Source organism: Siphateles boraxobius, unplaced genomic scaffold, assembly GCF_051911475.1.
Source record: "Siphateles boraxobius isolate OS27281-9 unplaced genomic scaffold, OSU_SipBor_1 22, whole genome shotgun sequence".
Classification (NCBI taxonomy): domain Eukaryota; kingdom Metazoa; phylum Chordata; class Actinopteri; order Cypriniformes; family Leuciscidae; genus Siphateles; species Siphateles boraxobius.
Genome location: NW_027508833.1, coordinates 38398445 through 38426404, shown reverse-complemented (window position 1 = coordinate 38426404; position 27960 = coordinate 38398445). Strand labels below are relative to the sequence as shown.

The 27960-nt window shown below is 41.6% G+C and overlaps 1 protein-coding gene across 2 annotated transcripts; it reads left to right on the top strand.

Annotated features, from left to right (window-relative positions):
* On the top strand, window positions 1-27117 carry crip2 (cysteine-rich protein 2). 2 transcript variants are annotated; one of them, XM_077240087.1, is made up of 8 exons: window positions 1-97; window positions 14749-14843; window positions 23584-23641; window positions 24409-24543; window positions 24715-24783; window positions 24905-24999; window positions 25524-25581; window positions 25804-27117. In XM_077240087.1, exons 1-8 carry the CDS (start codon window positions 55-57, stop codon window positions 25869-25871), a joined length of 621 nt encoding a protein of 206 aa, XP_077096202.1. In that variant the 5' UTR covers window positions 1-54; the 3' UTR covers window positions 25872-27117. The 2 variants fall into 2 exon arrangements, with proteins under 2 accessions (XP_077096202.1, XP_077096203.1); XM_077240088.1 differs by having other exon boundaries at window positions 2-97; window positions 25524-25641; window positions 25804-25925.
* Window positions 27118-27960: the final 843 nt, after the last annotated feature.

Here is a 27960-nt window from a genome sequence, read left to right as displayed (position 1 = left end):
CGGATTGAGCGCGTGCAAGACAAACCTTGTGAGAGAATCCAGTTTGAATTCACCATGGCTTCAAAGTGCCCTAAATGCGAAAAGACTGTGTATTTTGGTAAGTTTGAGTTATGTTTCTGGTTTATTCTGTACCTCTTTTTAAAACTCATTCACCGTTATGTTTTGGTATGATGAATGACATCCACGCCGTAAGTTAGCTTATAATCAAGGAAAGCGATTATTTGTTTACACAGGTGTTGATAAAACCGATTGAAACTGCTGAGGGTTTGTGATACATCGCATAAATCACTCGCAATTAGGAAACTAGTTATACTTTCTAGTGGCTTACTTACCGCTTTCATAACTCTACAAAATTAACACAATCTTGAACTTGATGACGAGGAGATGCGGCTCCTTCCATGAATGCCGTGTTTCCCATGACTTTTGCAAAGCATTACAGCGAGAAATTATATGCTTTTCAGATGTGAGGAAAACAAATAAACATTACTTTATTAATAATTGTCACACAAAATTAAACTCTGTATGAAAAGTAACTACTTTTAAATAAATCAAATGTCTGTATCCTCCTCACTGACACTTGGCCTGTTCCACTTCAGACGTCTTGATCTAACAATTAAAATCATGTCATTTATTAAACTGAAATTCAGTTAAGAGTTTTAAGAATTTAAAATGTGCATATTTATTTATATATTACATTTATTCATGAATTAGTTGTATACATTTAACTTTAAATTGTTGTAGAAAATTGCAAAATCTGACAAATCATGGATTTAAACTGTATTTAGACATGCAGTGTTGCATATTCAAATTAGTTTTTCTGGTTGATGATCAGAATTTTTTGAAGGCTATTCTCATCCTTACCCGGACCATTTGTTAAGAAATGAACGCATAATTTTTAAGCTTTGCCTTTTCTGGCCCTATTTTGTACTGTATCTGTGGAAAGTACCATACGTAAAATTAAATATGTAAAAGTAAACTTTGAATGTCAGCTTTTTACTTTCAGGCCACTGAGTGCAATAGCAGCCAGTTTATATTCATACAATTTATTGCCCACTTCTGTAACACTAATAATAAACAGTTGTGTCTAAGTCCTGTCTGCAGTTGTTACAATCATCTTTTTTTGACATAAACTTTATGTTCCACTCTCTTGACCAGATGATGGGCTATTTTTATAAACACTAAAATGAAAGCTTGAAAGTTGCTGTACATTGCTTTTATAGACTTAAATGTTTTCTTTAAGAATTCATCACGTGGCTCTTTGTGTGGAAGTTTGGGGAGCTGAAAGATGTGTGAATGACTTGCCTCTTCTCTTCATTTATACACACTTTCTAGTCAACATTGATGCCTGCTCAATATATATATATACATCTCAATCCATTAAACGGTTGAATAGCCTGTTCTCATATTTATAAGGTTATTAATCAGTGCATCAGTGCCTGTGTGCTCTAAACTGAGATGATTATTCAGCTCTTATTTACGTTATATTAATCTGTGGGTCAACCGAAAAGTCATAACACACGACCAATAAAGCTGTCGGGTTGTTTTGAATCGATGGTGTGAGCGAGGTGCTGTTATATAAAAGCATGTGCAGCTCTTTCCATGGCTGTGTGTTTAGTGGGTGGGCAGAGATTTCTCTTTTTAAAGGCTGGTTTTAGCTTCAGGATCAAGATTTCACATTGGACATCTACAAAATGCATTGATATTCCCATCAACCTTAGACCCAGCAATATCCAAAATGATAAACATGACAGGTCAAATACAAAAATGAACTATTTTGTTTAAAGGGTTAGTACTATGGAGCTAGAATTGTGTCTTTATTACATGCGAGAAAATAAATGATCTTAGGGAGAAAAAAAAAAAGTTTGAGAGTTTGATAACAAAAAGTTATCACACTGATAGCAAAAAAGCATTTAATGAGAGAAAAAAGATTATTTGAGAGAAAAAGTTTTCATACCAATAGCAAAAAATAATAATATTTGAGACTGAAAAAAAGTTTTGAGAGAAAGTATTTTCTCATAGAACATAAAAATGTATAAATTTGAATTTTTTTAAATTATTTCTGAGAAAAAAAATCTCTCAAAATACTTTGAAAAAAAATCTAAAATATAAATTTTTTGCTATCAGTGTGAAAACATTTTCTCCAAAAGAAAAAGTGTTTCCCTCAAAACGCTTTTCTTTGCTCTCTATGCAATTTCTTGCTCTAGTGTCAGGATTTTGCTTTCGCTGTACAAATTGTCATGGGCGGAGCCACGTTCCTGTTGGCCAGTCGGGTGAGCATCGTCTTGTCTTGGTAGTCGAACTGAAAAATTGCACCATTGTTCGGTTCACCTAGCTAGATGCCGCCTCTGCCTTAGTTGAGCACGGACGCTCCAATGTTTGGGTAAGATGATGACACGCACAACTCGATTGGTAGCTGGCTGAGCAAGTTCAGCATCACTGAAGATTAAACATAAAAAAATAGCACTCATATTCATGAGCTCCAAGCGATTCATAGCGATTAGCAAGCTAATAATATAATACACACTCATTCATGAATATGAGTGCTATTTTTTTATGTTTAATCTTCAGTGATGCTGAACTTGCTCAGCCAGCTACCAATCGAGTTGTGTGTTATTGGTATGAAAACTTTTTCTCTCAAATATTCGTTTTTCTCTCATGAAATGCTTTTTTTGCTATCAGTGTGATAACTTTTTCTCTCCAACTTTTTTTTTTCTCTCAGATCATTTATTTTCTCGCATGTAATAAAGACACAATTCTAGCTCCATAAGTTCACCCAAAAATGTCATTCCAAACCCGTAAGACTTTCGTTCATCTCCAGAACATAAATTAAGATCTTTTTGATGAAATCTGAGAGCTTTCTGTCCCTCCGTTGACAGCTATGCATCTACACTTCGACTCTTCAAAAAGTTCACAAAGAGATCGTAAAACTAATCCATATGAATTGAGCGGTTTAGTATAAATTTTCTGAAGAGACGTGATCACTTTAAACGATGAACGGATTGAATTTAGGCTTTTATTCACATACAAACTTCCTTGACCATCAAGAACGTACGGTTGAGCTTCTGTTTATGTTCGCTGGTCCATGTTTATATGTGAATAAATGCCTAAATTAAATATTTTAAAAATTTGGACTAAACCACTCAATTCATATGGATTACTTTTACGATCTCTTTGTGAACTTTTTGAAGCGTTAAAGTGGTAGTTGCGTAGCTGTCAACGGAGGGACAGAAAGCTCTCAGATTTCATCAAAAAGATCTTCATTTGTGTTCTGAACATGAACGAAAGTCTTACGAGTTTGGAACGACATGATGGCGAGTAAATGATGGCAGAATTTTCATTTTTGGGTGAAGCCTTTGAGACACAGGTTTTTAAGGCATTATGGCTGGGTTTGATGCAATATTTGCTTCATTTAGATTTTTTTTTTTACTATAAGTGAGGAATTGGAGCTGTGTTGTTGCACATGTTGCTGACGTCACAGACAGTGCTAGTGTTTCATGATGCCATAGTGCAGAAGAAAGGACAAAGCAGGGTTTCACCCAAGACCTCGGTTTACGTCACGAGGGAGCTGTTTGAGATGCGGGTGACTGTGCTTTTATTAGACTCACGTTGAAGCCAAGACACATTCCATCCAGCTGTGGAAGAGCAAGGGTGCGGTCCTCCACTTCTGGTCCTTTCAGTCTGAATATGAAAATGTCACCGAGTGGAATATTTGAGGGTGAAGATGAAGACCGCATCCAAATCCACAGTCTAGACATAGAACGAGCGGAAAACAGTTTACGAAATAAAAACATGTATTATTATTTAATAATAATCAATTGTTTTATTTATTTATTTATCATAGTTTATATTCAATATAAAATGTGAGAGTGAAAATTAATAAATAATTTAAAAAGATCAGTATTACCAAATTCTGTTTTTTTTTTTGCAAACGCAGCTGCGCCAGATGGTATTTCCAAATTGAGTTTGTGGGAGTCAGTGCATGTGTTCCTGTAAATTCCTTCCTGACTATATCCTGTTTCAAACCTAAATGGTAAGCCACTGTATTGAGTGGAAACTTTTCAGTTGAACCTTTTATTCATTTATTGGACAGCTGTTAGCAGATGCTGTGGGTTTTACTTGCATAAGAGCAAGCGTAAAAGCTTTGTTTTTCGCATGGAATCAGTGCTTTCCCATTTTTCATACTTTTCTTCAATCAAAATGGGTGGAACATTTGAATTTAAGTCTGTTTAAATCTGTATTATCTGCATTATACCCATTTCCAGATCTGTACACACACATTACTCAACACACCTTTAGAAGCAATTATGCCTATAAAAACAAATGCAGCTCTGTATGTAATTCCTGCAACATCTTTCTCATTTTTCTCCTTTGAAAGTCTGCACTCATTCTTGAATAGATGTTAAAGGGATAGTTCACCCAAAAATGAAAATTCTGTCAGTAATTACTCTCCCTCATCTTCAGAACACGAATTAAGATATTTTTGATTAAATCTGAGAGCTGGATCACTCCTCCATAGGCTTCTAAGGGATTGAAAAGTTCCCCGAAAAGTTATTAAAGACAACTTTTTCAACTATTGATTTCCGTCTCTGTGGGCCTCGAGTGAGTTCACTAGTGTAACAGCGCAGCGCTTCTGTGTTGTACGTCACACGCATCACACACATGACCAGCGTCGGCCAATAGTGAGCCTACGTGTGACGTAGCTCTACGCTATCACACTAATGACGCTGGTCATGTGTGTGATGCGTGTGACGTACAACACAGAAGCGCTGCACTGTTACACTAGTGAACTCACTCGAGGCCCACAGAGACGGAAATCAATAGTTGAAATAAAGTTGTTATTTTTGTGTGTTTTTGCGCACAAAAAGTATTCTCGTCGCTTGATAAACTTAAGATTGAGCCACTGTAGTCACTTGGACTATTTTAACGATGTCTTTAATAACTTTTTGGGGAACAAGTTTCAATCCCTTAGAAGCCTATGGAGGAGTGATCCAGCTCTCAGATTTCATCAAAAATATCTTAATTTGAGTTCTGAAGAGGAACGAAGGTCTTGCGGGGTTGAACAACATGAGGGTGAGTAATAAGTTCTGACAGAATTTACATTTTTGGGTGAACTATCCCTTTAAGAATGCTTTCTTTCTTAGATGCCTGTCACATCAAAATGTGAGACGGCATCTCCATCATGTCATCCTTTGGTTTTAGTTTAGAGACAGACAGAACTCATTGTCCTCCTGTTGGTTGAATGGAAAGTTGTTTAACCCTCATTATTCCTTTTTATCTATTTTTTCTTTCTCTGTCCACTTACTGTGTCATGCACATTTACTGGCTGTGTCCATCATAAAACCCTGTGTGTAGATGGCTACCCCACTTTTTAGAGGCATTGCGTAATCTTGTGAGTCATAATTGGGGGCCATTCTCCTCATCTGTCAGGATTCCTGGCTGGCATGAACCTCGACCATAGTTACAAGATGTTTTTTTGCTTTTGTTGCAAGGTTAGCAAGAAGAAAGACCTAAGCCATCATGTAATTATACTTGTGTTTTATAGGACTAGTCTTTAAACTCACATTATTCTGATTCGACCTACCCGAAGGCCCATAATTTGTCTCGATAAATCTGCTCTACGTTGAGACACATAAAGGGAAATTTAATGCTGTTGCTTGTATTTTTTCCCCTCTAGATTGTTCATAAATTAGCACATGCATGCATTATCAGAATTTATTGAAATAAAAAAATCTGAATTATAACTGGGCGAATCTCACAAAAATAAATTTTGTGTCAAAATTTTGATTTTTCACCCCAAAATCAAAAGGCAAAAAAACTAAATTATTTGTAGCATAATTAAAATGATGCTTATTTTAGGACCATTGTTTTTTTTTTTTGTATTGTGACTTCTGGGCTCTATTTTTTGACAATTAGCATTACCCCGACATTCTTTTTTTTCAGCATTTCCTATTATTTCCCAGTGCGGATTTAGATTTAGATAGTAAAAAAACACTGTAAATACAGTAATTTGACTATTTAAATCAGCATGAATTACAAGTCAGCACAGAAAAGGCAGCCATGTATATTAAAATATTATATAAATATTTTTCATATTATGGTAATGAATACTGTTGCATTAATGAGAACTGAACTGAGAAATGGGCTTAAGTGTCATGAAAAAATTACAATGCAAAAGATCCCTCTGTAGTCTATAATTGTATCCCTTAAAACTCATATGTTTGCCAAAATTACATATTTAAACGTTTTTTCCTTGAAAACAAATTCTTCATGCCTAAAAATAGCTTGAATGTAATTCTACACCCTTGCCGCATTTAGTAAATGCAGTTATATGAATATGCAGATGAGCCCCGCCTCCACTCACTCACTCAGCTCAGAGATCCACTCGTTGACGATCACACTTTGACGTTATTTGTTATAAGGTAGTTTGTGACGTCAGAAACGCCAGCGATTTCAAACCTTGTTTTTGAGACTGTAGTTTTAAGGAGAAAATACTCAGCAATGCTGTCGACTTATGAAATTGCACATGGTTCGTCTCAAAGCATATTAAGAACACCACATAGACATATAAACAAAATGAAAAGCTACTAAGTGACTAGTTTAAGCAGCAATTTCTTACTTTCGATTTTGGAATACACCCTGATCCTGGTATGTTAATAATAGGTTTCATGATATCCACACAACCATTGAAATGTGTGGATCAGTAGTGTTTTTATATTGGCTGTAGGGAAACTGAGTGATGCATTGATTTGCACTGACAGCCGTGGGCACCACAGTAGCAGCCCAGAGCATACAGTACATGCAGCTCTCATTCAGGCCAGACAACTGAAAATCTTGAGGTTGCTTAATTTATATCAAGAGGAAACTGTGCTGGACTGAAGAGACAGACATCTTGCCGTGCCTTGCGTCAGCCAGGCCACATCTGTGCAGCATGGGCCTAAACCACTCCCAGCCTTTCCGCACTCCAGTTAGGAAATTCACAAGCTACTGTAAATTGGAAAACCAAGCTTGCAATCAGATGCCTGTTGGGATTTGTTTGGAGAAGGAACTGCCATTCAGGAGTTGATGGTTACGGGCAGGGTCTCACAGAAAGGCACTGTTCGCCACCACAGAAGAGTAGGGTCATTAACAGAGCTACAAAACATGATTTGAGCGAGGAGCATGTGTGCTATTTATAGTCTGAAAAAGCTGAGGATCATGGGAACTAACCACAGCAATCATCTCCCTGGTTAATGGAGCTAGGAAGTGCATGTAATGATTTTGTGTACATTTGAGCACGGTTTTATCTTGGTTTGCCTATGGCCTGAAGGCCCTCAGGTGCAAGGCTAGCAGGTCAGGCTGTAATCAGTGACTTGAAGTAAAGCGCCATGTTGGACCCAGATGGTGCGCATCATGTTGCTTTTGCAGTATGAGAGGATACAGTCAGGGAGTTCATTGTAGTGCTCTCTCTAAACAGATGGGTCCACATTATTGGCTGCTGAAGTGGAAGCAAATCTGTCCTTGCCTTTCAAATTGATTTCCATGTGTATGAACACAGTGAGTAGAAAGATATATAACCCATGCCATTTTGCCAATCGTTTGAGTCCTAAATCAGTTAGGGACTTGCATGGCTGGTTCTTAAAACCAAGTACAATTAATGTCAAGCCAGTGCCACCCATTAACTTGTATGTTCATATTCTTTTTTTAGATATATAGTTTTGCTTTTTCTGGTCTATAAAAATCCATTTTTAACATACAGAAAGTGTCTGCTGAGGATAATGGAGTAGGTTTTAGAGAGCATTCCTGCTGTGGAGCCCGTAGGGTGTTCAGCTGTGTAAATGTTGTTGAGGCCTATAGCTGTTTATTTGTGATTACATCTCCGGCAGTTTCAGTATAACAGACCTTCCTTATCATTCTCTCCTTGCACATTATGCACAATATTCTAAAGAAAATCTTTGTCTTCATAATCTTTAATCTAAAAGAATAACAAATTGGAGTAAACTATTAGCTCTAGAAATCAGTGTGGTTTTTATTTTCGATAATAAATTCAAATAATATAAGTTTTCAATATCAAGAAACATAACAAACTGTTTTTGTACAGCTAGAATAACTGATAGCGGCTAAACCATGCAAGTTAAAAATGTCCATGCCCACTCAGGTGGATAAACCTTCTGTTTTTGACCACAACCTTGTAGCTTAAACCCACCTAACTGACCCTTCGCTGAATCCCTCCTTAAAACGACTTACTGAAGCCATAGCCTTGTGGGTAGCTCTCTGACTTCTAGCGTTTGGGCATCCGAGTTCAAGTCCTGGCATGTGGTCCGTTCCCTTCTGCTCTCCTATTACATCCTGTCATTGCTTCATCTGCCTTATCAATAATAAAGGCCTTAGTTTTATTGACTAATTCTACCTTAACAACTTTTGTTGTCCTTCATTTTCATAGAAAAGCTTTTATTTTCAAATGTTAGTCTATGGATTTTTTGAAAGTTTGGATAGTCTTTATGGAAATTATCCAAAAATATGTTAAAACATTGTAGCCAGCTTATAATAGAGACAGAAGGTACCCAGTAGGGTGACCACCATCAAACAAACCAAATGTGGGACGATTATAAGTTTGTGTGGGGCAATGTGGGACATGTTATGTTACCAACATTAAACATAACCTGAAACTGTTATATAATGTTTATCTAACTTAATAAAAACATTTGTATATTCTACCTTTTAGCTGATAAAAATTCTTTGTTCCAGAAAACACCATTACATCACAATGTAACATAACATCTTTATTTTAACATGACATGTAACATCACTGCGCCCAAAGGCATCGGGCACTATGCAGATCACTATTTTTGAAACAGTTCTGACCAAGTCCAACTAAAATCCAACAAAATAAATAATGAACAAATAAAATATAAACCAACATGAAATTAGAACATTTACAGTTTTATATATTAAGAATATATCACGCCAAAAACTTTCATATTTTTTACAAAGATTGTGAATTAAAACAACCACAGCAGGAAACAAGTTGATAAATTCTGTTAAATTTAAAATTAAATTTACAGAATTATCCATTTGTTTTCTGACAGGGAATCACCGCTCCACATTTTGATTGACAGCCGTCACAACCCACTAGTGACCGTGTTTACTCCTGTCCTTTCAACCATTGGACTGGATTTTAAAAACGTCTGTTGTATTTGTACTTCTGACGAAGCGCTGTTAAATATAGGAGAAAAACTACGCAGCAAAAATAATAAATAAAATGCTTTCTTAAAAAGGCAAAAGATCGCATGCACATTTTCTTAATATGATATTCAAAAACCAATAGACTGATGAAAATGCGGGACATTTTCTCAATATGCGACGTGCGGTACAAGGGGTGAAAATGCTGTGCGGTACAACACAAAGCGAGACAGGTGCTCACACTAGTACCCAGAGAGGATAAAAGTGGCATTTCTTCAGTTCATTTTACAGCTGTCTTACAAAAGAGATGTTCTGTAAAGCTTGTCTGAATTAGCAAGGGGCTGGAGAGAATGGTCAATCACATCAGTTTCAAAAATGATCAGCCATGCTGGCTAAAGAGAAACGCTAATAACTACGAACACGGTGTCCCTATGTTCTTGAGTAATAGAGGCATGTGTTGTGCCTAGACAAACTTAATAAGAGTGATTAAATGGAGACTGATGTTGATGCATCTCTCTCACGGCTTGAGTTTTCTGGCACTGTAGGACTTTTTGAGAGCCTCTTCTATTCTGGAAGAACCCCAAGATATTGAGCATGACATGTTTACAGAGAAACTTATTTATCCGACATTAGGTTCATAAATCTTGCTCTGTATTGTTGACTTCATTAAATCTCATATGACTCTCGTTGGTTTGAGAGAGTTGTGTGTCGTGACTGATTTGCTTTTGAAATGATTGCTGACTGCATAGTGTAGTTCCATTAGCCCACATCCAAACCTGCTGAGATGGCACAAGCTCATTCGTGTGAAGTCCCTTTGCGCCCCAGCCAGAACATATTAAACGAACCTCTGTGTTGCTCACGGATCAGTTGACCCGATCCTTGGCGTTAGAAGTGTTCTCATCTGATTTGATTGTGGGAGCAAACTGAGGGAAAACACACAACCCATGGCTGACAGGAGATGATACCTCTACAGACAGCACCGGCAGGACTAAAGAGATTACCTCTGCAATTCAAAACAAAGCACTACGCTGCATATCAGTGCACATATTGCACTCTTAACCTCTGCTTGTGCTCATTAGAGCTGGTCATTGGGAGGTATCACAGCCTCTCATATAATCTTACACAACCGTCCATTACGGCTCTCATGCATCTACGCCTCGCATCCAAGGTAACCTGACTCTCTAATGAAACACTCTCTGGTCTCCCGTGTCTCTCCGGTCGAATGTTTCCCCTCAGGGACGTACGAGATGACAGTGCTGTTAGGATATCGCTATAGCCCGTTTCTATTGGAAAGCAGAAACCAGGCTTGCAATTTTTTTCTGCGGACAAAGCTGCTTGTAAATATACCACCCAAGACACTGATTTTGGTCGTAGTAAAAGGATGTGTTGGACTGTGACTGGAGGTCGTCCAGGGGTCTATTCAGCTTGATGTGCGATTAGCTATTCCCTCCGCCCACGCAAAACAACACCAATAACTGAAACGGCTTCCCAGCCACCTCACACTTGTACAACAACAGAAGCCCTTTTAATGGCAGCTCTGTTCATCTGCACTTCGTCAACCACCATGTACACACACTTATCGTTGTATAGTACTCACTGGCTTTGGCTTCTTCCCTGTGGAGACGTTCTCTCTATTTATATCCGGTTGGGCCATTGACTGTGAAATTACATTTATCTTGGATTAGCCTTCTGCTGTAAACCAGTGATTTATACTGTCTGGGCCTCTATGTCTCTCCAATGTGAGCTTAGAATTAATTTATAGGATTACATCTATAGTACATAACAATTTTTTAAAAATAGTTTCGTACATGTTATATTTCTGCATGAAACCACTATGTTAGTTAGATATATCAATGTGCATGAAGGATTCCTTGAATCACGTGTCCGGGTAAGGAGAGTTGTGCTAACACTTTTCTAGGCAATCAAATTTATAATGTTTATCAGACGTAAAATAAAATGTAAAAAAGTCCTGCAGACTCAAGCGGGGACCTGCAGACCAGAACTTGAGGGTGGACTAATTTGACTCGGGCCAGTAAAGGCATTGATATACTCACGGTGAAGTTATTCGCTTAAGGCCCCGATATACTTCAAGCGAAATCAAAGAACAAACTGATGTGACATCATTTTGAACAAAATCAATCCAAAATGTACTTCGTTTGGAGTTCAAAACAGCTTACCAAAGTGAACTTTCCAGAAAAGTTTGCTTCGGCTGGTAAACACCTTTGTTCTACCATTGGTTTGTGGCGATTACATAATGGGTAGGTGTGGCTCTGATGCTCCACCTTCTTTCACATGGAAATCTTTTCCACTTCACGAGTCGAATACGATCAAATCTCCGTGAGTGAAAACATGAACACACTAGAGGAGATCCTTTATAGTAGGAAATGAAGTTGTACTTCTGATGAAACGAGACACTGACAGTGTTTTTCATGTTTAATATGGTAAAGCTGCTTGATGTTAAGCAATTACTGTATAAAGTGCTATATTTATATAAACATGACTTTACTTGAGTGCTGAATTACAGAGCTCGTGCAAACATATCCACATTCCAATGATCGGATGCTTTTCTTATGGTTTTTAAAGAAAAGCTTGATGTTTTCTCAATTTTGGTGTTTATTTTGTTACCGAGAGGAAAGCATGCAGCACATATTTACATATTCATCTAACGGTCGCTCTCAGCTGTGTGGGTGGCATGAGACGATCGATAACAGTATATCGCTGGTCATGTATTTTGAACTTCGATTTACCACTAAACAAAGGGGTTGCTGTTGCGAACATCTAGATGTCCTGGAGATTGTCATACTTTTTAATGATCCATGCCCACACATTTCAAATTGTTCCTCTGCCTCCATGTGTGGATCTAGTTGGGTATCTCAGTGAAGTAGGAGTTTTTGCTTTACTTTAGCTGTCTAAAAACTCCTCTGATGATGAAACTGATCTCTGCTGTACTGACCTAGACCCCCCCAAGAGACGGGCTACGAGGGCTGTAAAACTGACTGAATGAAAACAATGCTTTTCCAGGCGGGAAAGCAAGGAAGGAGAGGAAAACAGGAGGAAATGAACTGTTCTCTCCAGCCGATTGTGCCCCTTTTTGATAAGCGAAGGTGTTTCCTCCAGAGTGAGAGAGTTGTCCCAGCAGGCCAGTGTTATGCATTGTCTTGAGAGCGAGGTATATAAATGGAAAGAGTAATATTAGGTCTGGGGAAGTCTCCCGGGACCCTCCTGAAGAAACGGGACAGGAGGGGAAATGGAGAAGTGGGTCTCTGTACTAGATGTCATCACTTAGCTGTCCGGCTGTAATAACCCCCTACCACTGCATTTCCTTGTGTTGCACGTCAACACATTTCTGCACACATTTCATCCTCAAAATATAAAGCTAGCCTGGCTCTTAAAACTCTACAAATCCACCATTAATAATCTTGTGTGGAGACTCTCGCTCAATTTTTCCTTCACAACAGGGAGAGGCTCTTTTCTTTTAACCTTCTGAGGAAATGCACAACATACTTTTGTACATACTTTTAGGATTTTGGATTCTCAGACAGGAAGTTTCCATGGCACATTCATAGCTAATCAGGAGCTGGAGCCATTCATATTTGAGTGGAAGGGAAACTTGCAGCATAAAGCTAGCTTCAAAATCCTTCTACACTACGTTTAGATGATAAGAGATTCTAGGGTGTGGTTACAGGCAGGTTCACTATCAGCAGCAACACAATATGTGACCCTGGATCACAAAACCAGTCTTAAGTAGCACGGGTATATTTGTGGGAATAGCCAACAATACATTGTATGGGTCAAAATTATCAATTTTTCTTTCATGCCAAAAATCATTAGGATATTAAGTAAAGATCATGTTCCATGAAGATATTTTGTACATTTCCTACCGTAAATGTATAAAACATTTATTTTTGTGAGTGAATGCAGTACAATCGTGAACATAAATGGACAACTTTAAAGGCGATTTTCTCAATGTTTCGATTTTTTTGCACCCTCAGATTCCAGATTTTCAAATAGTTGTATATCGGCCAAATATTGTCATATCCTAACAAACCATACATCAATGGAAAGCTTATTTGTTCAGCTTTCATGTGATGTATAAATCTCAATTTCAAAATAATGACCCATAAGACTGGTTTTGTCATCCAGGGTCACATATTATCACAAATTCACAATATGACGCATATACTGCTTTCAAAGTTGCATACTCCCTGAGTAGATACTTTTTAAATGAGTACTTAAAACATTTTAAAAAGTGAGATCTATATATGACTGTTTCCCGGACATTCATCGTGTCATTGTCATGTGGTCTAACTATGAGTGGCCTCACTTCACTTCCATTCACAAATCCTCTCCTGTGGCCTCATGGGATAGGGAATTGTCCATTGGATGCATAGTATTTCATCTACTATATAGTGGGGAAGAATGCATTGAGATGGCGCTTTTCCACTACACAGTACCAGCTCGACTTGACTCGACTCTCCTTTGTTTGGTTTTCCACTGTGTAAAAGTTGTACCTGTACCTGCTTTCGGTACTTTTTTTCGTATCATCTCCGGCGAGGTTCTGAGCGAGCTGAGGCGATACTAAAATGTGGCGTGAAAACACTGCAGACTGCTGATTGGTCAGAGAGAATCGTCACTATTCACTGCGTCATCATTGCACACGCCAGACGGAGCTGTTTTTTTCAGCAGTGTTTCGTTTTGCTGCCCTCAGCTAGCCTGGATGCCAGCCTGAACCCCGCCCACAAAATTTTTAGGTCGGGAAGTTCGGTCTGGACTCAATCCGTTGAGGAGCTATTATGCACGAACAAAAATTGTTCGGACCAATCAAATTGTCAGGGCGGGCTTTATACGATGATGGACAGATGAGCAACCATAGACATCATATCTATGTGACAAGAGCAACGGTAACGTAACCATCCACGTCATCAGAGCGCTTGGGTTGGATTCATGGCTGACGCTGGAGAATTGAGTTGTGTATATTCCGCTATCGCGTGTGTTATGGAAGATATAGACAGCGCATTAATTTTAGAAGAGGAACGGAGAACCGCGATCAAGGCATTTGTCGATGGGAAATATGTTTTTGCCGTCCTTCCTACGGGATTCGGAAAAAGTTTAATCTAGCAACTTTAATCTATCTCTCAACATATGTCACTTGCTCCGTTGCTCTGAGTGGTTCTAGTTCTATCCAATTGAGTGCAGAGGCCTTTTATTTACTAGTTCCATTGGGGGGGGGGCGGCGATTGGGGGTTCGGTGCCTTGCTCAAGACAAGTGAATGTGTCTCATTTGAAGACAAGCATCACTGTTACTATTACACTATTGTTACTACTCCGAGTTAGGGATTTGAACAAACACCTAACCCAAAAGTTTTAACCATTAGTGTTATGTACATTAATTAAACCTCAAATTCTGAGGTGAAAAATCTCATAGCAATGACTCAATACCCTAGTAACCACCCTAGCAATTCTCTAATAATTACACTGACTTGGCAACCACTGGCCAACCCTAGTATTGGACAAGTTTTTCATGTGCAAACTCACCTTTTCTTATCAAAAAGTGTAAAAATCAATCTTTTTCTCTTTTTCATCTCCCAGCTGAGAAGGTGTCGTCACTGGGGAAGGACTGGCACAAGTTCTGTCTGAAGTGCGAGCGCTGCAGTAAGACGCTGACAGCCGGAGGCCATGCTGAGGTAAGACTCACTACTAGATCTCACACTACCTCTCTCTACAGTCTAGTTGGGCAGACTCAAACTCCAGCAGCTGAGTATTGACTTTATGGCACTGCACGTTTCCATCAGAGGATCGGTGCTCTATTTGAAGAGTCCAACACCAGGACTGAAGCCTGTCACGTGGCATTATGTGTGTCGGGTGCTAGCTTGACATAAACATTTTAAGAGGTATTAAATATGATACAATTGTATACAACAATGATACAATTTCAAAAAAATGAAAATACAAAGGCAAGTAAAACCATCACAAAGTCTAATCCATGATACAATAAGCATTTTCCTTTTCTTTTTTGTTTTGGAAAGCTGTTGTAATCATGTCTCGTAATGATGCTCGTTTTCAGTGATTTGTTGAAAACTTGCTGGCCAGCGTTGTACGGCCCGAGTGTTCCTGTGTGCATGACTGTGAGCCAAATTCAATTCTCAGAGACCTTCCAGCATCCTGTTACATCACACTGTGATGACCGTGTCTAGATCGTAATGGCAGCAGAGGGCAAAGGACAGGGCTGTGATGTTTTAGAGCCAGAGGTATTGTCGTCATCATGTTGCCTTGAGTCTGTATTCCACAAGGATAAGAGTAGGAAACAGAAGTGTTGCATTTACTCCAGGAAGAGTCACAAATAGAAGGAATTCTCTCTGTAATCTCTGTGTAAGCATATTAACATCCTCACAGCTAACAACAGCCTAAATCTGGATGTAGGTCATGTTGCTATGTTGAGGTTTCTGTTGTTTGTTACATGGTACAGGAATGAAGATGGGTTTGTGAAGACGGGTAAAGCACGTTTATGGGAATGGGGGTGGATGTGATTCTTGGTTCTGGGAAAAGTGTGGGCTGGTGAGCTGCTCTATATGACCGGTGAGAGTTGACCAGTGACAACTGTAATGGGAGCTGGTGGACTAAGTGTTGTATCTGACTTAGACATCACACCCACAGACTATTCACTGCCCAAAACTGATGAAACTATTCCATCACACCCACAGACTATTCACTATCCGTCTAATGCATATTGCACACAAAAATGTTCTCAAAACGGCAAGATCCATTTACAGGAGTCAAGGGGTGTGCAACAGAGGCCCTGTTTACACCTGGATTTAAGATGCGTTTTGATTGATTGGATCACAAGTAGACGAGGCAGAGACATTCCCATTTACACCTGGTGTTTTAATCTGTCTCTTTTGTCCACTTTCATCCACTTCTGTCTTGATTTCCTTAAGGGGAGAGTATATGAGCAGGTAAATGTATCAGGTTTTCTTCAGATCTATCGATCTAATGGACAAAATAAGCGGAGAGCAGCCTCTTTAGTTTCTGCTCTGAAAGCAGCAAGATCATGCCGAACTCTGTGAGTGCATGTTAGAAATCAGAAATGGTGAGATAACATTGTTATTGGTACGTTTTTCATCTTCAAACCAAACTTGGGTCTTCAGCTGACAAATTTTAAATCTTGTCTGGCTAGCACGCTTCCCATAATGTTTATGCATTAGTTCGGTAGGAGGAGAGTAGGTGGTCTTTTGTGGCTGTTCGAACACATTCGCCCTCATGAGCGTCTACACCACGAAAGCAGTCTGGAAAAATGTGTTTTCGACTACTTTTGGAAGTGGTCGAAAGTGGACAAGCTCAAAACGTTTTAAACCCTGTTTACACCTGTATTTAGCATCGTCCACTTGTGATCCCGTCGATCAAAACGCATCTAATACCAGGTGTAAACAGAGTAAAAGTGAAGCTGAAGTGATAATAACCTTAGAGACAGTTGACCACCATTTGCCAATGCAGAGTGACTCGATGTGGTGATTAACTAATGGGAGTGCAGGTAGTGAAGCTCACATGATCTGCCGTTGGATACTGCAGTCAGAGTTAGGGCGCCTGCTGGAAAACTAACTAGTAACTCAGAGACTTGATGACCTCCAGTGGTTAAAACGCTGTCAGTGTAACAGCATCTTTAGGGTCTAAACTTGGCTATTTTTCAATCTGCCAGGAATCCAAACGGTCAAGATGTGCTAAAGTTAGCGGTTTCACAGAAGAACTAGTCACTGGATTTGATGTTTATGAGGTTGATGGCATTTAATCTTTTTGAAACAGCAAGTATATTTCCTTGAGCACACATTTCAGATTCCCCTATAGGATCTTTGCTAGAATAAGCTGTAAAGTTGACCAGACTTTATGCCAAAGTCACATGTGAGACTAAACTTAGGTGTGTTGGTGAAGTCTCTGCTTGTGCTAGTGGTCTGGTTGGGCTACTACTTCAGGGTCCTGATTGATCTACACCAGAACCACCTCTGTAGTAGCCTGGTCCCACCAGACTCTCGTACATTTCATTTGTACATAGAGTCTGGCACCGCTCCCTTGACAAGCGTTAACTTCCTTGTAGGCGGGTACTCTTTTGAAGTCTAAAACTATTGGATCTGCCCAGAGTCACTCTGGATCTGCCATAACCAATCGCTAACGTTTGGTCGTGACGTATGTCATGTCGAACCCCGTGGGGAGGAGGGCCACAACATCATGGCCACCAACAAAACTAAGCAAAGATTGTTCTTGCTCCGGCTTTTACTTCTTGATATTCGGCAGCGTTGCCACAACAGACCGAATGGCTTCGCTCGCATCTTTCTCCGCTGCAATTACTGAACTACAACTCAAAATAACGCACAACGCCATCGTTCTCAGCCACTCCCTCTGTTCGCTGATTGGCCCGGTAAAATATTGACCGGAGAAAACCAAAGTCTACAGCACAATCCCAGACGTAGTACTGAAGGAAAATGAAAATTGAGCGGAAGTATGTAGGAGGGCGGAGCCAGGCTACCTCTGTAGGGTTTTTGTTGTTTTGTTTTTTCCTTTTTTAGAAGTATTGATGTGTAACAACATCATCAAGTTTTCCATCATGGGAATTGAGGCGGGAAGGTGTCTGCTAGTCGTTGTTGGAATGTGGGGCTCATTACGCATTTTTTCCCCCCTTGCATACTTCTTTACTGGCACATGGCCACTGTTCTCTGCCCTTTCCGTTGCTTTCTCCTGACCCTCGCAGCTGAAACAGTCACACAGTTGCCGTCTGACGGTTCCCATGGCAACCCTTTCCCGCCATGGCCCTCACCAAAGGGGTCTGGGAGCAACTACCACTGAAGAATGTTCTGTCCAAAACCTTCCATATACACACGCCGAGACACACTCAAAGACACAGAACTGCAACATAGATTAGTAACTGCTGTGAGTGTTATCAGGGAGAGGGCACCAAGAAAAGCCCCGTCTGTGACATTTACTGTAGGATAGTGTACAAGCAGCGGGTTAAATCAGAAACTTAAGCCAGCAAACGCGCACTCATTCACTTGTAGAGTCTTGATTGATGGAATATAAGACTGGAATGACTGTTCCCTTTCAAGGGAACTTCGAGCTGCGTCAAACGCTGCGGGAACGCCCCTGCGTTGTGCGTCATGAAGCACGTATGGAATCAGCCCAATGGAGAGATGAAACGTCATAGGCGGGTGACGTCATCGACCAGGAAACTATAAAGCACCCCAAAAACACAAGCGCATTAGCTTCTGTGCTTTCAGTCGCGCTACATGTGAATCTGTCCCTGTGTGATATTGTCTGTCTTACATACCCTGCACCACACAAACAATTTATCCCTATATATATATATATTGAGAGATTATGGCGGACGAACAGCAGTTTAGAAAGTGTGTTCCTCCCTGCTCGCGTTATTTAACGAGCGGGGATACACATGATCTTTGTGTTGTTTGTTTGGGAGTTCAGCATGCCCAGTTTGCTCTCGAGGGAGCAGACTGTGAGCATTGCGAGCGTTTGCCGTTAAGGACGCTCCGCTCCCGCCGGTCGCTCTTTGAGGAGAGCGGTTCGGTGCGCGCTCCCCGCGGTTCGGGTCCCGCTTCTGCCGAGGCAGAGCGGCGGCGCTTATCGTGGGGATCGCAGGTGGATCTCACAGCGGGGTTTGAGACGGGCTCTGCCTTATCTCTCCCTTCACCTGTGAGATCCAGTGCCTCAGTCCCGGGTTCGGAAGCACGCGCTGCGGTTTCTTCCGCTCGGGCTGAGGCACCAATGCTATCCAGTTCTGAGGAACTTGATGTTGTTAGTGTTGAGGGAGATGTGGAGGATTCGCCACCCCACACTCCTGAGAGTGATGAGCTTATGGAGGTGTTAACAAGAGCTGTTGAAAAACTTAATATTGAATGGCCAGTGACTAGACAGGAGTCTGTTTCTAAATCAAAGTTGGATGAGAGATTTTTGCCGTCACGTGTGCAGCCTCCACGCCGGTGCCTGCCGTTTTTCCATGATCTCCACACCGAGGTGTCGAAATCATGGAGAAAACCGGTGTCATATAGAGTGTTTAGTCCCCAGACTTCAACATACGCTAATATTATGGGAGCCAAGGCTCATGGTTATGGTGCGTTGCCTCGTGTGGAAGAGACGCTTGCGAGCCATCTCTCCCCCGAAGCAGCATCATCTTTTAAGGCACCGGCATTACCCACCAAGCCTTTAAGAAACACTTCGGCTTTGGTGGGTAAAGCATATTCGGCAGCAGGTCAGGCTGCGTCATGTCTGCATACTATGTCAATCTTGCAGGCATACCAGGCTGATCTGCTAAGGGACATGAGTGAGAGTGAGGAGGTCAGTACTGACGTAGTTCGCGAACTGCGTCAGGCTGCTGATTTATCCCTGCGTGCCACCAGAGAATCGGCCAAATTAATGGGTCGTTCTATGGCAGCTCTGGTGGCCGCAGAAAGACATTTGTGGTTAAATCAGACTAATATTAAAGAGAGAGAAAAAGCTTTTCTTTTAGATGCTCCTCTTTCTCCCATGGGGTTGTTTGGTGATGCTGTGAATTCAGTTATCGATAAATTCCAAGAAGAAAAGAAACAAACTGCAGCTTTTAAAAAGTTTCTTCCCCTTAAAGTTCATGTCCCTGGGGCTGCTGGGCGGGAGCAGCCCCGGCCGTCTTCGAGCTCATCACATAGAGCGCAGCAGAGGCAGAGTGTCGCGTCTCGTGCTCCCCCTGCTGGACAGTGGGCTCAGCCGCGACACTCTCAGCCGAAGCCTTCTCCCAGTAGAACTGATCTGAGGACAGTTATATTGGCTAAGAAGGCTTCGGCTAAGAAGAAGTCCTGACGCCAAGCCGTTCAGGATGCTGAGGGTGGTCCCCACCGAGGCGGAAAGGTGTTCACCTCTTTTTACGGTGCCCATTCCTCCTCGGTGCCCTCAGGGGCTCGTTCTGCCAACCCCGCCTTTATGCCGGGGCACAGACGATCCCAGCGAGCGCTTTCCCGAGGGACGCTCGCTCCCTCTGAGGAGGGTCTCAGAGCGGTCAGACCAGTTGTTCCCTGCCGGTGCGCCGTTACAGGGCGCTGCGTCTGCTGCTCAAGTTACACCAGAGGCCAGTCTCGAGAGGCTGGTACCCTTAGTAGAATTTCTGGCAGAGTGGAAAAGCCTTCCAAAAATATCTCATTGGGTCCTGCAGACAGTAGAAAAGGGTTATGCTATCCAGTTCAGGTGTCGTCCACCAAAATTCAGAGGGGTTCTGCACACAGTGGTGGGCCCCGAGCAGGCTCTGGTATTGGAACAAGAGGTGAAAACGCTCCTTCAAAAAGAGGCTATAGAACGGGTTCCTCCTCCCAGTTTGGAGTCAGGTTATTACAGCCGATATTTCATCGTTCCAAAGAAGGATGGGGGGTTGCGTCCAATTTTAGACCTGCGCATATTGAATCGCTCGGTAGGGAAGCTAAAATTCAAGATGCTCACTATCAAGCAGATCGTGTCTCAAATCAGGTCCGAGGACTGGTTTGTCACGATAGATCTGAAGGACGCATACTTCCATGTGTCCATCCTTCCACAACACAGGAAGTTCCTGAGGTTCGCCTTCGGGGGCGAGGCGTACCAGTACAGGGTTCTTCCGTTTGGCCTAGCTTTATCTCCCCGCACTTTCACGAAATGCATGGATGCAGCACTAGTGCCTCTGAGGCTTCAGGGCATTCGTATTCTCAATTACATCGACGATTGGTTGATTTTAGCTCAGACCGAGCAGATGGCGGTTCGGCATCGAGATGTCGTCCTCGCTCATATCAGAAAGTTGGGGTTGAGGCTGAACGCAAAGAAAAGTGTATTATCTCCTTCCCAGAAGACCACTTTTCTGGGTGTCGTTTGGGATTCGGTATCGATGCGGGCGCGACTCTCTCCGACCCGCATCGCTTCGATTCTCTCAGCTGTGAAACAAGTGAAGCTAGGCCAGCTACTCACTGTCAAGCAGTTTCAGAGACTGTTGGGTCTGATGGCAGCAGCGTCCAACGTTATACCTTGCGGCCTGTTGTACATGAGACCGCTACAGTGGTGGCTCAGGACCAAGGGATTCTCCCCGAGGGGAAATCCGCTCCGCACGTTCAAAGTCACGCGGCGCTGCCTTCGTGCTCTGGTCATGTGGAGAGAAACTTGGTTCCTATCCAAAGGTCCTGTGCTGGGGGCTCTTTGTCGTCGCATAACGCTAACGACGGATGCTTCCCTCACAGGGTGGGGGGCGGTCATGAGTGGTCGCCCAGCCCAAGGTCTGTGGCAGGATCATCATCTTTCGTGGCACATAAATTGTCTAGAGATGTTGGCTGTGTTTCAGGCTCTGAAACACTTCCTAACAGACCTGAGAGGCCATCATGTGTTAGTTCAATCAGACAACACGTCGGTGGTCTCTTATATAAATCATCAGGGGGGCCTGCGGTCTCGCCGGCTTTACAAGTTGGCCCGTCAGATCCTCCTGTGGTCCCAAGGGAAGCTACTATCTCTGAGAGCAATGTATCTCCCTGGGTATTTGAATGTGGTAGCAGACTCCCTGTCGAGGCAGGGGCCGAGGCCAGGGGAATGGAGACTCCACCCCGAGGTGGTGGAGCTCCTTTGGTTGAGTTTCGGTCGCGCCGAGGTGGACCTATTCGCTTCCAAGGAGACCACTCATTGTCATCGGTGGTTCTCCATCACTCTTCCAGCCCCCCTGGGGTTGGATGCTATGGTGCAGCCGTGGCCGAGGTCACGTCTGTACGCCTTTCCCCCGATTGCTCTGTTACCAGGAGTTCTGGAGAGGGTCCGCCGGGACGGGGTCAGTCTACTACTAGTAGCCCCGTTCTGGCCGGCCCGAGTATGGTTTGCGGACCTGATTTCTCTCCTGGACGGTTCTCCTTTGGAGCTCCCGGTCAGGAGGGATCTACTCTCCCAGGCGGGGGGCACGATACTTCACCCCCGCCCAGAATTGTGGAAACTGTGGGCTTGGCCTCTGAGGGGGCCCAGCTCATAGACTCCGGTCTCTCAACCGAGGTTGTTGAGACCATTCTTAACTCCAGAGCTCCATCCACGAGGAAGCTTTATGCCTTGAAGTGGAAACTTTTCACTTCTTGGTGTGGAGAACACCTGCAGGACCCAGTTAACTGCCCAGTGGGTGCAGTGCTGGAATTCCTGCAGGAGCGCTTCTCCACAGGGTTATCCCCCTCCACACTAAAGGTGTATGTGGCGGCACTAGCTGCTTACCACGTCCCTTTCAGTGGAGTTTCTCTTGGGAGACACCCGCTTATAACTCGTTTCCTCCGTGGCACTTTGAGGCTGAGGCCAGCAGTTCGTACGAGGGTGCCGACTTGGGATCTGGCCATTGTATTAGAAGGTCTTTCCCTAGCTCCTTTTGAACCTATCGAAGAAGTTCCCGAGAAGTTTCTCACTTTTAAGACTATCTTTTTGCTTGCTATCTCTTCACTAAAAAGAATCGGAGATTTGCAGGCTCTGTCGGTTTCACCCTCGTGCCTGGAATTTGCACCTGGCATGGTTAAAGCTTTTCTGCATCCTAGACCAGGTTACGTTCCTAAGGTTCCTACTAATATTGTTAGACCTACGGTTCTGCAGGCTTTCTGTCCTCCTCCATTTATGTCATCGGACCAGGAGAAACTTAATTCACTCTGCCCTGTTAGGGCATTAGACGCTTATGTCCACAGAGCTGCCCTGTGGAGGAAATCAGAACAACTTTTTGTATGTTTCGGGCCACCCAGGAAAGGGTGTCCGGCGTCTAAACAGAGAATGAGCAAGTGGGTGGTTGAGGCTATCTCACTTGCTTATGAGTCGGCTGGCCAGCCTTCACCTTTGGTTGTCCGAGCTCACTCTACCAGGAGTATGGCTGCTTCTAAAGCTCTTTTGTCGGGGGTTTCCCTGAGTGATGTTTGTGATGCGGCTGGATGGTCTTCACCGCATACTTTTATTAAGTTCTATGACCTAGACTTAAGCTCTACCCCTGGGGCACAGGTGCTCTCGTCCTCTGTGCGCTAGTCTCACATGACGGTCATTTGGTCCTATGGCGACGTGGGTATTCGCGTTCCCGCAGCGTTTGACGCAGCTCGAAGTTCCCTTGAAAGGGAACGTCTCGGTTACGTATGTAACCCTAGTTCCCTGATAGGGAACGAGACGCTGCGTCGCTCCGCCATACTCCCGGCACTCCCGTTAGCGCTTCCTTCAAGCCTATCAGAAGCTAATGCGCTTGTGTTTTTGGGGTGCTTTATAGTTTCCTGGTCGATGACGTCACCCGCCTATGACGTTTCATCTCTCCATTGGGCTGATTCCATACGTGCTTCATGACGCACAACGCAGGGGCGTTCCCGCAGCGTTTGACGCAGCGTCTCGTTCCCTATCAGGGAACTAGGGTTACATACGTAACCGAGACGTTTTTTATTCTGTTTTACATCCTCACAGCATGATGGGAAACCATACTGCCACAAGCCATGCTATGCTGCCCTCTTTGGTCCAAAAGGTGAGTACACAATTAGCATTTCAAGTCGAAGTTCTGTGACATCAACATTATTCACAGCAGCGCCATCTTTGCCATTTTTAACAGGAATGAAAGCGAGGCTGTAAGGGACATAGACATGCATCTCTTCATTGGGTTGTACTGGTATTTAATGTGTTTTTAAATTGTTATGCTAATGAAACACTGCAAAAATATCTATCCAAGAAACTTTTATGGAACAGACAACATGAGCTGTGGAAAATTATAAGTGATCTATAGGAGCTTTACAGCTTTTTACAGCGCTATCCTTCACAGCCTCGCTTTAATACCTGTCATGGCACTGCTCTGAATACGGTCTATTACCATGGAACTAACTGTGTTCTGATCTCTGCCCATTTATAACAGTGTATTAGGTTGTGAAATGATTGATTTGACTTAGATTTTTGCTCTCTGGTACATATAGGCCATGGCAAAGAGTCTAAAAAATGAATAAATGGTTACATATGCAACATTGTTATTCTGAAAATAAAGAGTGCCCTCTGCTGGGCATTAGGAATCTTTTTGTTTGGAGAAAGACTGGCAACTGGCAACACTTTACAATAAGCATCAATGTAGGTTAATGTTAGATTATATACTATTGTTCATTTTTTAATTATACATAGTACATGAATGAGGTGAAAAATCCCATAGCATAGGATTGTCAGTTAATATCTAATGCATTAGCTAATTTTAACGAATGAACATTTCGCATGATAGTGGGATATTTTCATGAAACTCTGTTCAATATGTAGGTGTGAACATTGGAGGTGCAGGATCATATGTGTATGAAAATCCCGCCAACAATTCCCCACCCGGATGCACCGTGGACTCCGCACCCAAAGCTCAGGAGAAATGGGTCCCAGCATCTTCAAGGCTGCCATCTAAAGGTACAAACAACAGTAGGAATCAGCAGCAACTGACTTATTCTGATCTGCAACATAGAGGTTATATGCATTTCCCTTTAGCTACAAACAATTGTGTTCTAAATGTTTTGCAATATAACGTATGACATATTACAGTTTATTTGGATCAAAGAGTGAATGCACCTCTCATTTCAGCTGGATGCATCACCACCTTCTCTGGGGAAGCAAACCTGTGTCCCAGATGCAACAAGAAGGTGTATTTTGGTATGTTTCTCTCTGTCCTAATAACATTTCATACTGTGTCTTGGATTTTAATTATAGGGAATGCATATGGAAGTGTAATGGAGCTAGCAGAATAACATGTTCTTTTACGTTCTTGCGGCAGCTGAGAAGGTGACATCACTGGGGAAGGACTGGCATCGCCCGTGTCTGCGCTGTGAAAGATGTAGAAAGACCCTGGCGGCGGGCAGCCACGCAGAGGTGAGAGGAAAATAAAGTTTGCTTATAGTACAAGTGCATAGATGGATGCCATGTTGCTTTTATTAATTCTGTCCATGTAAAAGAGGTTAATCAAGAATCAATTTTACATTATAAATCTTGAATAAGCCGCAGGCCATCTGTGGGTCATTTGCTGGAAATAAAGGCCATTAAGAAGTATTAAAATCTTAATTTACAATTCCCAGTTTGTTTGTTTTCGATGTTTTTGAACATTTTCTTTGGGAGTAAAGCTGTACAATTACTCGTAGTAAAAATGAAATCTCAATATGACTTTGACAATATGACAATAACGAATATTACTTTATATAACTTTCCTGTGTCCCAATAGAAGCCAATGAAATAATGTTTTACTGACTGTATATGCATGTACACAATACATTTTTTAGCTGATGTGCAGTGAAAAGTAAAAAGGCATTGAAAGTGTATTCAGTTGGTAGTGATGATACCTATACAATTATCAACTGAAGGCGTGAATCTGTCCTAAAATGTGTTTTTATGTGTTATAGCACGATGGCCAGCCCTACTGCCATAAGCCGTGTTATGCTGTCCTCTTCGGCCCAAAAGGTACTGTGATAATTTTCAACTCTAGGGGGAGCTATTGCTTCATTTACTGACCATAATCTGGTTTCAAAATAGTGTCGTTTTTTATTAGTATTAAAGATAAAGCACTTTTCATGCATTTTTTGATGTTCTATGATCCTTTGCTTTCTTAATTACTTGATAACTGTATATGTCCTAGTTAAATTGGTTATCAACCCAGTCTGATTGGCTCTTTTGGATTTCTAGGTGTAAACACTGGTGGGGTCGGCAGCTACATTTACGACAAGGAGCCCAACACGGAGGCTCAGCCTTGATTTTCAGTCTTTGGGAAGCTCAACTATACTATAACAACAGCCACTACCAGTACCTCACGCACTTTCACATATTGCCCCACTTCTTGCCTTATCACGGATCTTTCTGCAGAAAAGTGACACCACATGCCACAACCACGCCTTCAGCTCCAACTGCACCACTGACAGTCCCTTGGGCTCTTCCTATTGGTCCACTTGATAGTCCTCGACCCCAATTCCAACTGTCCGCAACAAAAGGAAAATTTGAGCTTCTATCCTACAATTAATTTAAAGCTAATTTATTTAATTGTATACACTATCTTTGTTTGTGTAGTTATTACAATGTTGCATATAGCTCCACTACTAAGGACAAAACCAAGACCCCACTTTCACAATACTGCATGTACAGTAGGATGTGTGTGTAATGTGTGTTCTAGTAGCAGATAAAACAACAGAAGTTCACTTGGGGAGCTTTGTTTTATGCAGAGGAGCCGGGCTTTTTGAAAATCTTGCTGACAGAGAGCAGAATCTCTCCTTCGAGGCTTTGTGCACAGATGCTTTCAGGAGCACATCATCATAAATCTAAAACATATTCTCAAACCCAGATTTACTTTTTGGCTATATGGCAACATTCCTGAGTTTTAAAAATGTAGAAGTTTTTCAGGATGTACACGACAGTAAACTAAAATTGCCAAGCTCCTATTTTTAAGAGGAGGACAGATCCTGCTCCCGCAGGGCCACCGTCCTGCTTCAACTCGAATTAAATACACCTGAACCAGCTAATCAAGGTCTTCCAGATTACTAGAAACTTTAGGCTGGTGTGTTGGGACAGGATAGAGCTAGATTCTGCAGGAGCGTCCCCGGACACCGCTGATTTATGGGGTAGCTAGTGGAAGTCCACAGGGACAGTTGGTGTATGTGATTGGTGCTTGATGACCAAGTAGCTGCAGCTAATATTTCTAATGCCAATCTATTACTGTTACATAACACATGGAAATGGATTAAGGAAAAGATAAATCTTTTGTATTGTTTGTGATCTGAATATTTAGATGAACCCCAGTTTCTCAAAGTGTTGAAACTGAAGTATTATGTTTCGCTTTAGTTTGTAGTAAGTTCGACTACTTTCTTACTGAATGTGCATTTGTACTCTAAGTCTGATTTTTGCTGTATCAGGCCTATTTTCTTTTGAGAACTTTCTTATGCAGAGCCTGCAAGTCAAGTCCTGCTGCTTCTGTACGTTTAACCCCATAATAAAGTTTACATAATGCTTTTCCCTCGTCTTGAATATCTTATTTATGTCTAGCTGAATGTGTCTGTTGTATTGAGACATGCTATAACAAGACAAACAATATGGGAATGAAGGTAAATTGATGTAGATGATTTTGAAAGCACTGCCATTGTTACTATTTTCCATTAATATTATTTATTATATCATTAAGTGGATGTGAATTGTGCTCTTATCCTAAAATAACTTTGTAACAATTTGTTTTCCTCCATTTTACAATTAAGGGGTGGTTTTGGGAATACTCTTGTGATCTGAGTTTCTGCAGTTAAGGCTATATTCGGTCATATTAGACCTGCTCAGTTTTGTCTGTGTATTGATGATGATGATGATGATTCTTATTATTAATAGTTTCATACATTTGCTTCAAAGAAAAATGTAGAACTGTGTGAGTCTGCAGAGCATTGGTGCTTGAGACTGGTATATAAATATATATATATATATATATATATATATATATATATTTTTTTTTTTTTTTTTTATAAGCTTTTATGAATAGAGCTTCATTCATTTTTGTAAAAAAAAATCTGCTTCCAAAAGAGTTAAATGCAAAAAAAAAAAATCATTTTCTGTGACAAAAACAGTGTGACTGTGCAATCCCAATGCAAACAGAAGAGTGGATAACCTCTACTAACAAATCAAAGCTGTAGAATAGAAGATTTATGATGCTGTGATAACTGTCCATTCATATTCAACATGTTTAGAGCTGTGACTGTCAAACTCGCACTCTTTAATGTTCTCACTGAGTCTGCGGCATGTTTGCTTTCAGATTACAGCAACTTCATCATTCAATGCCATAAACAATCCCATTTAAAGCAACCAATGACTTAC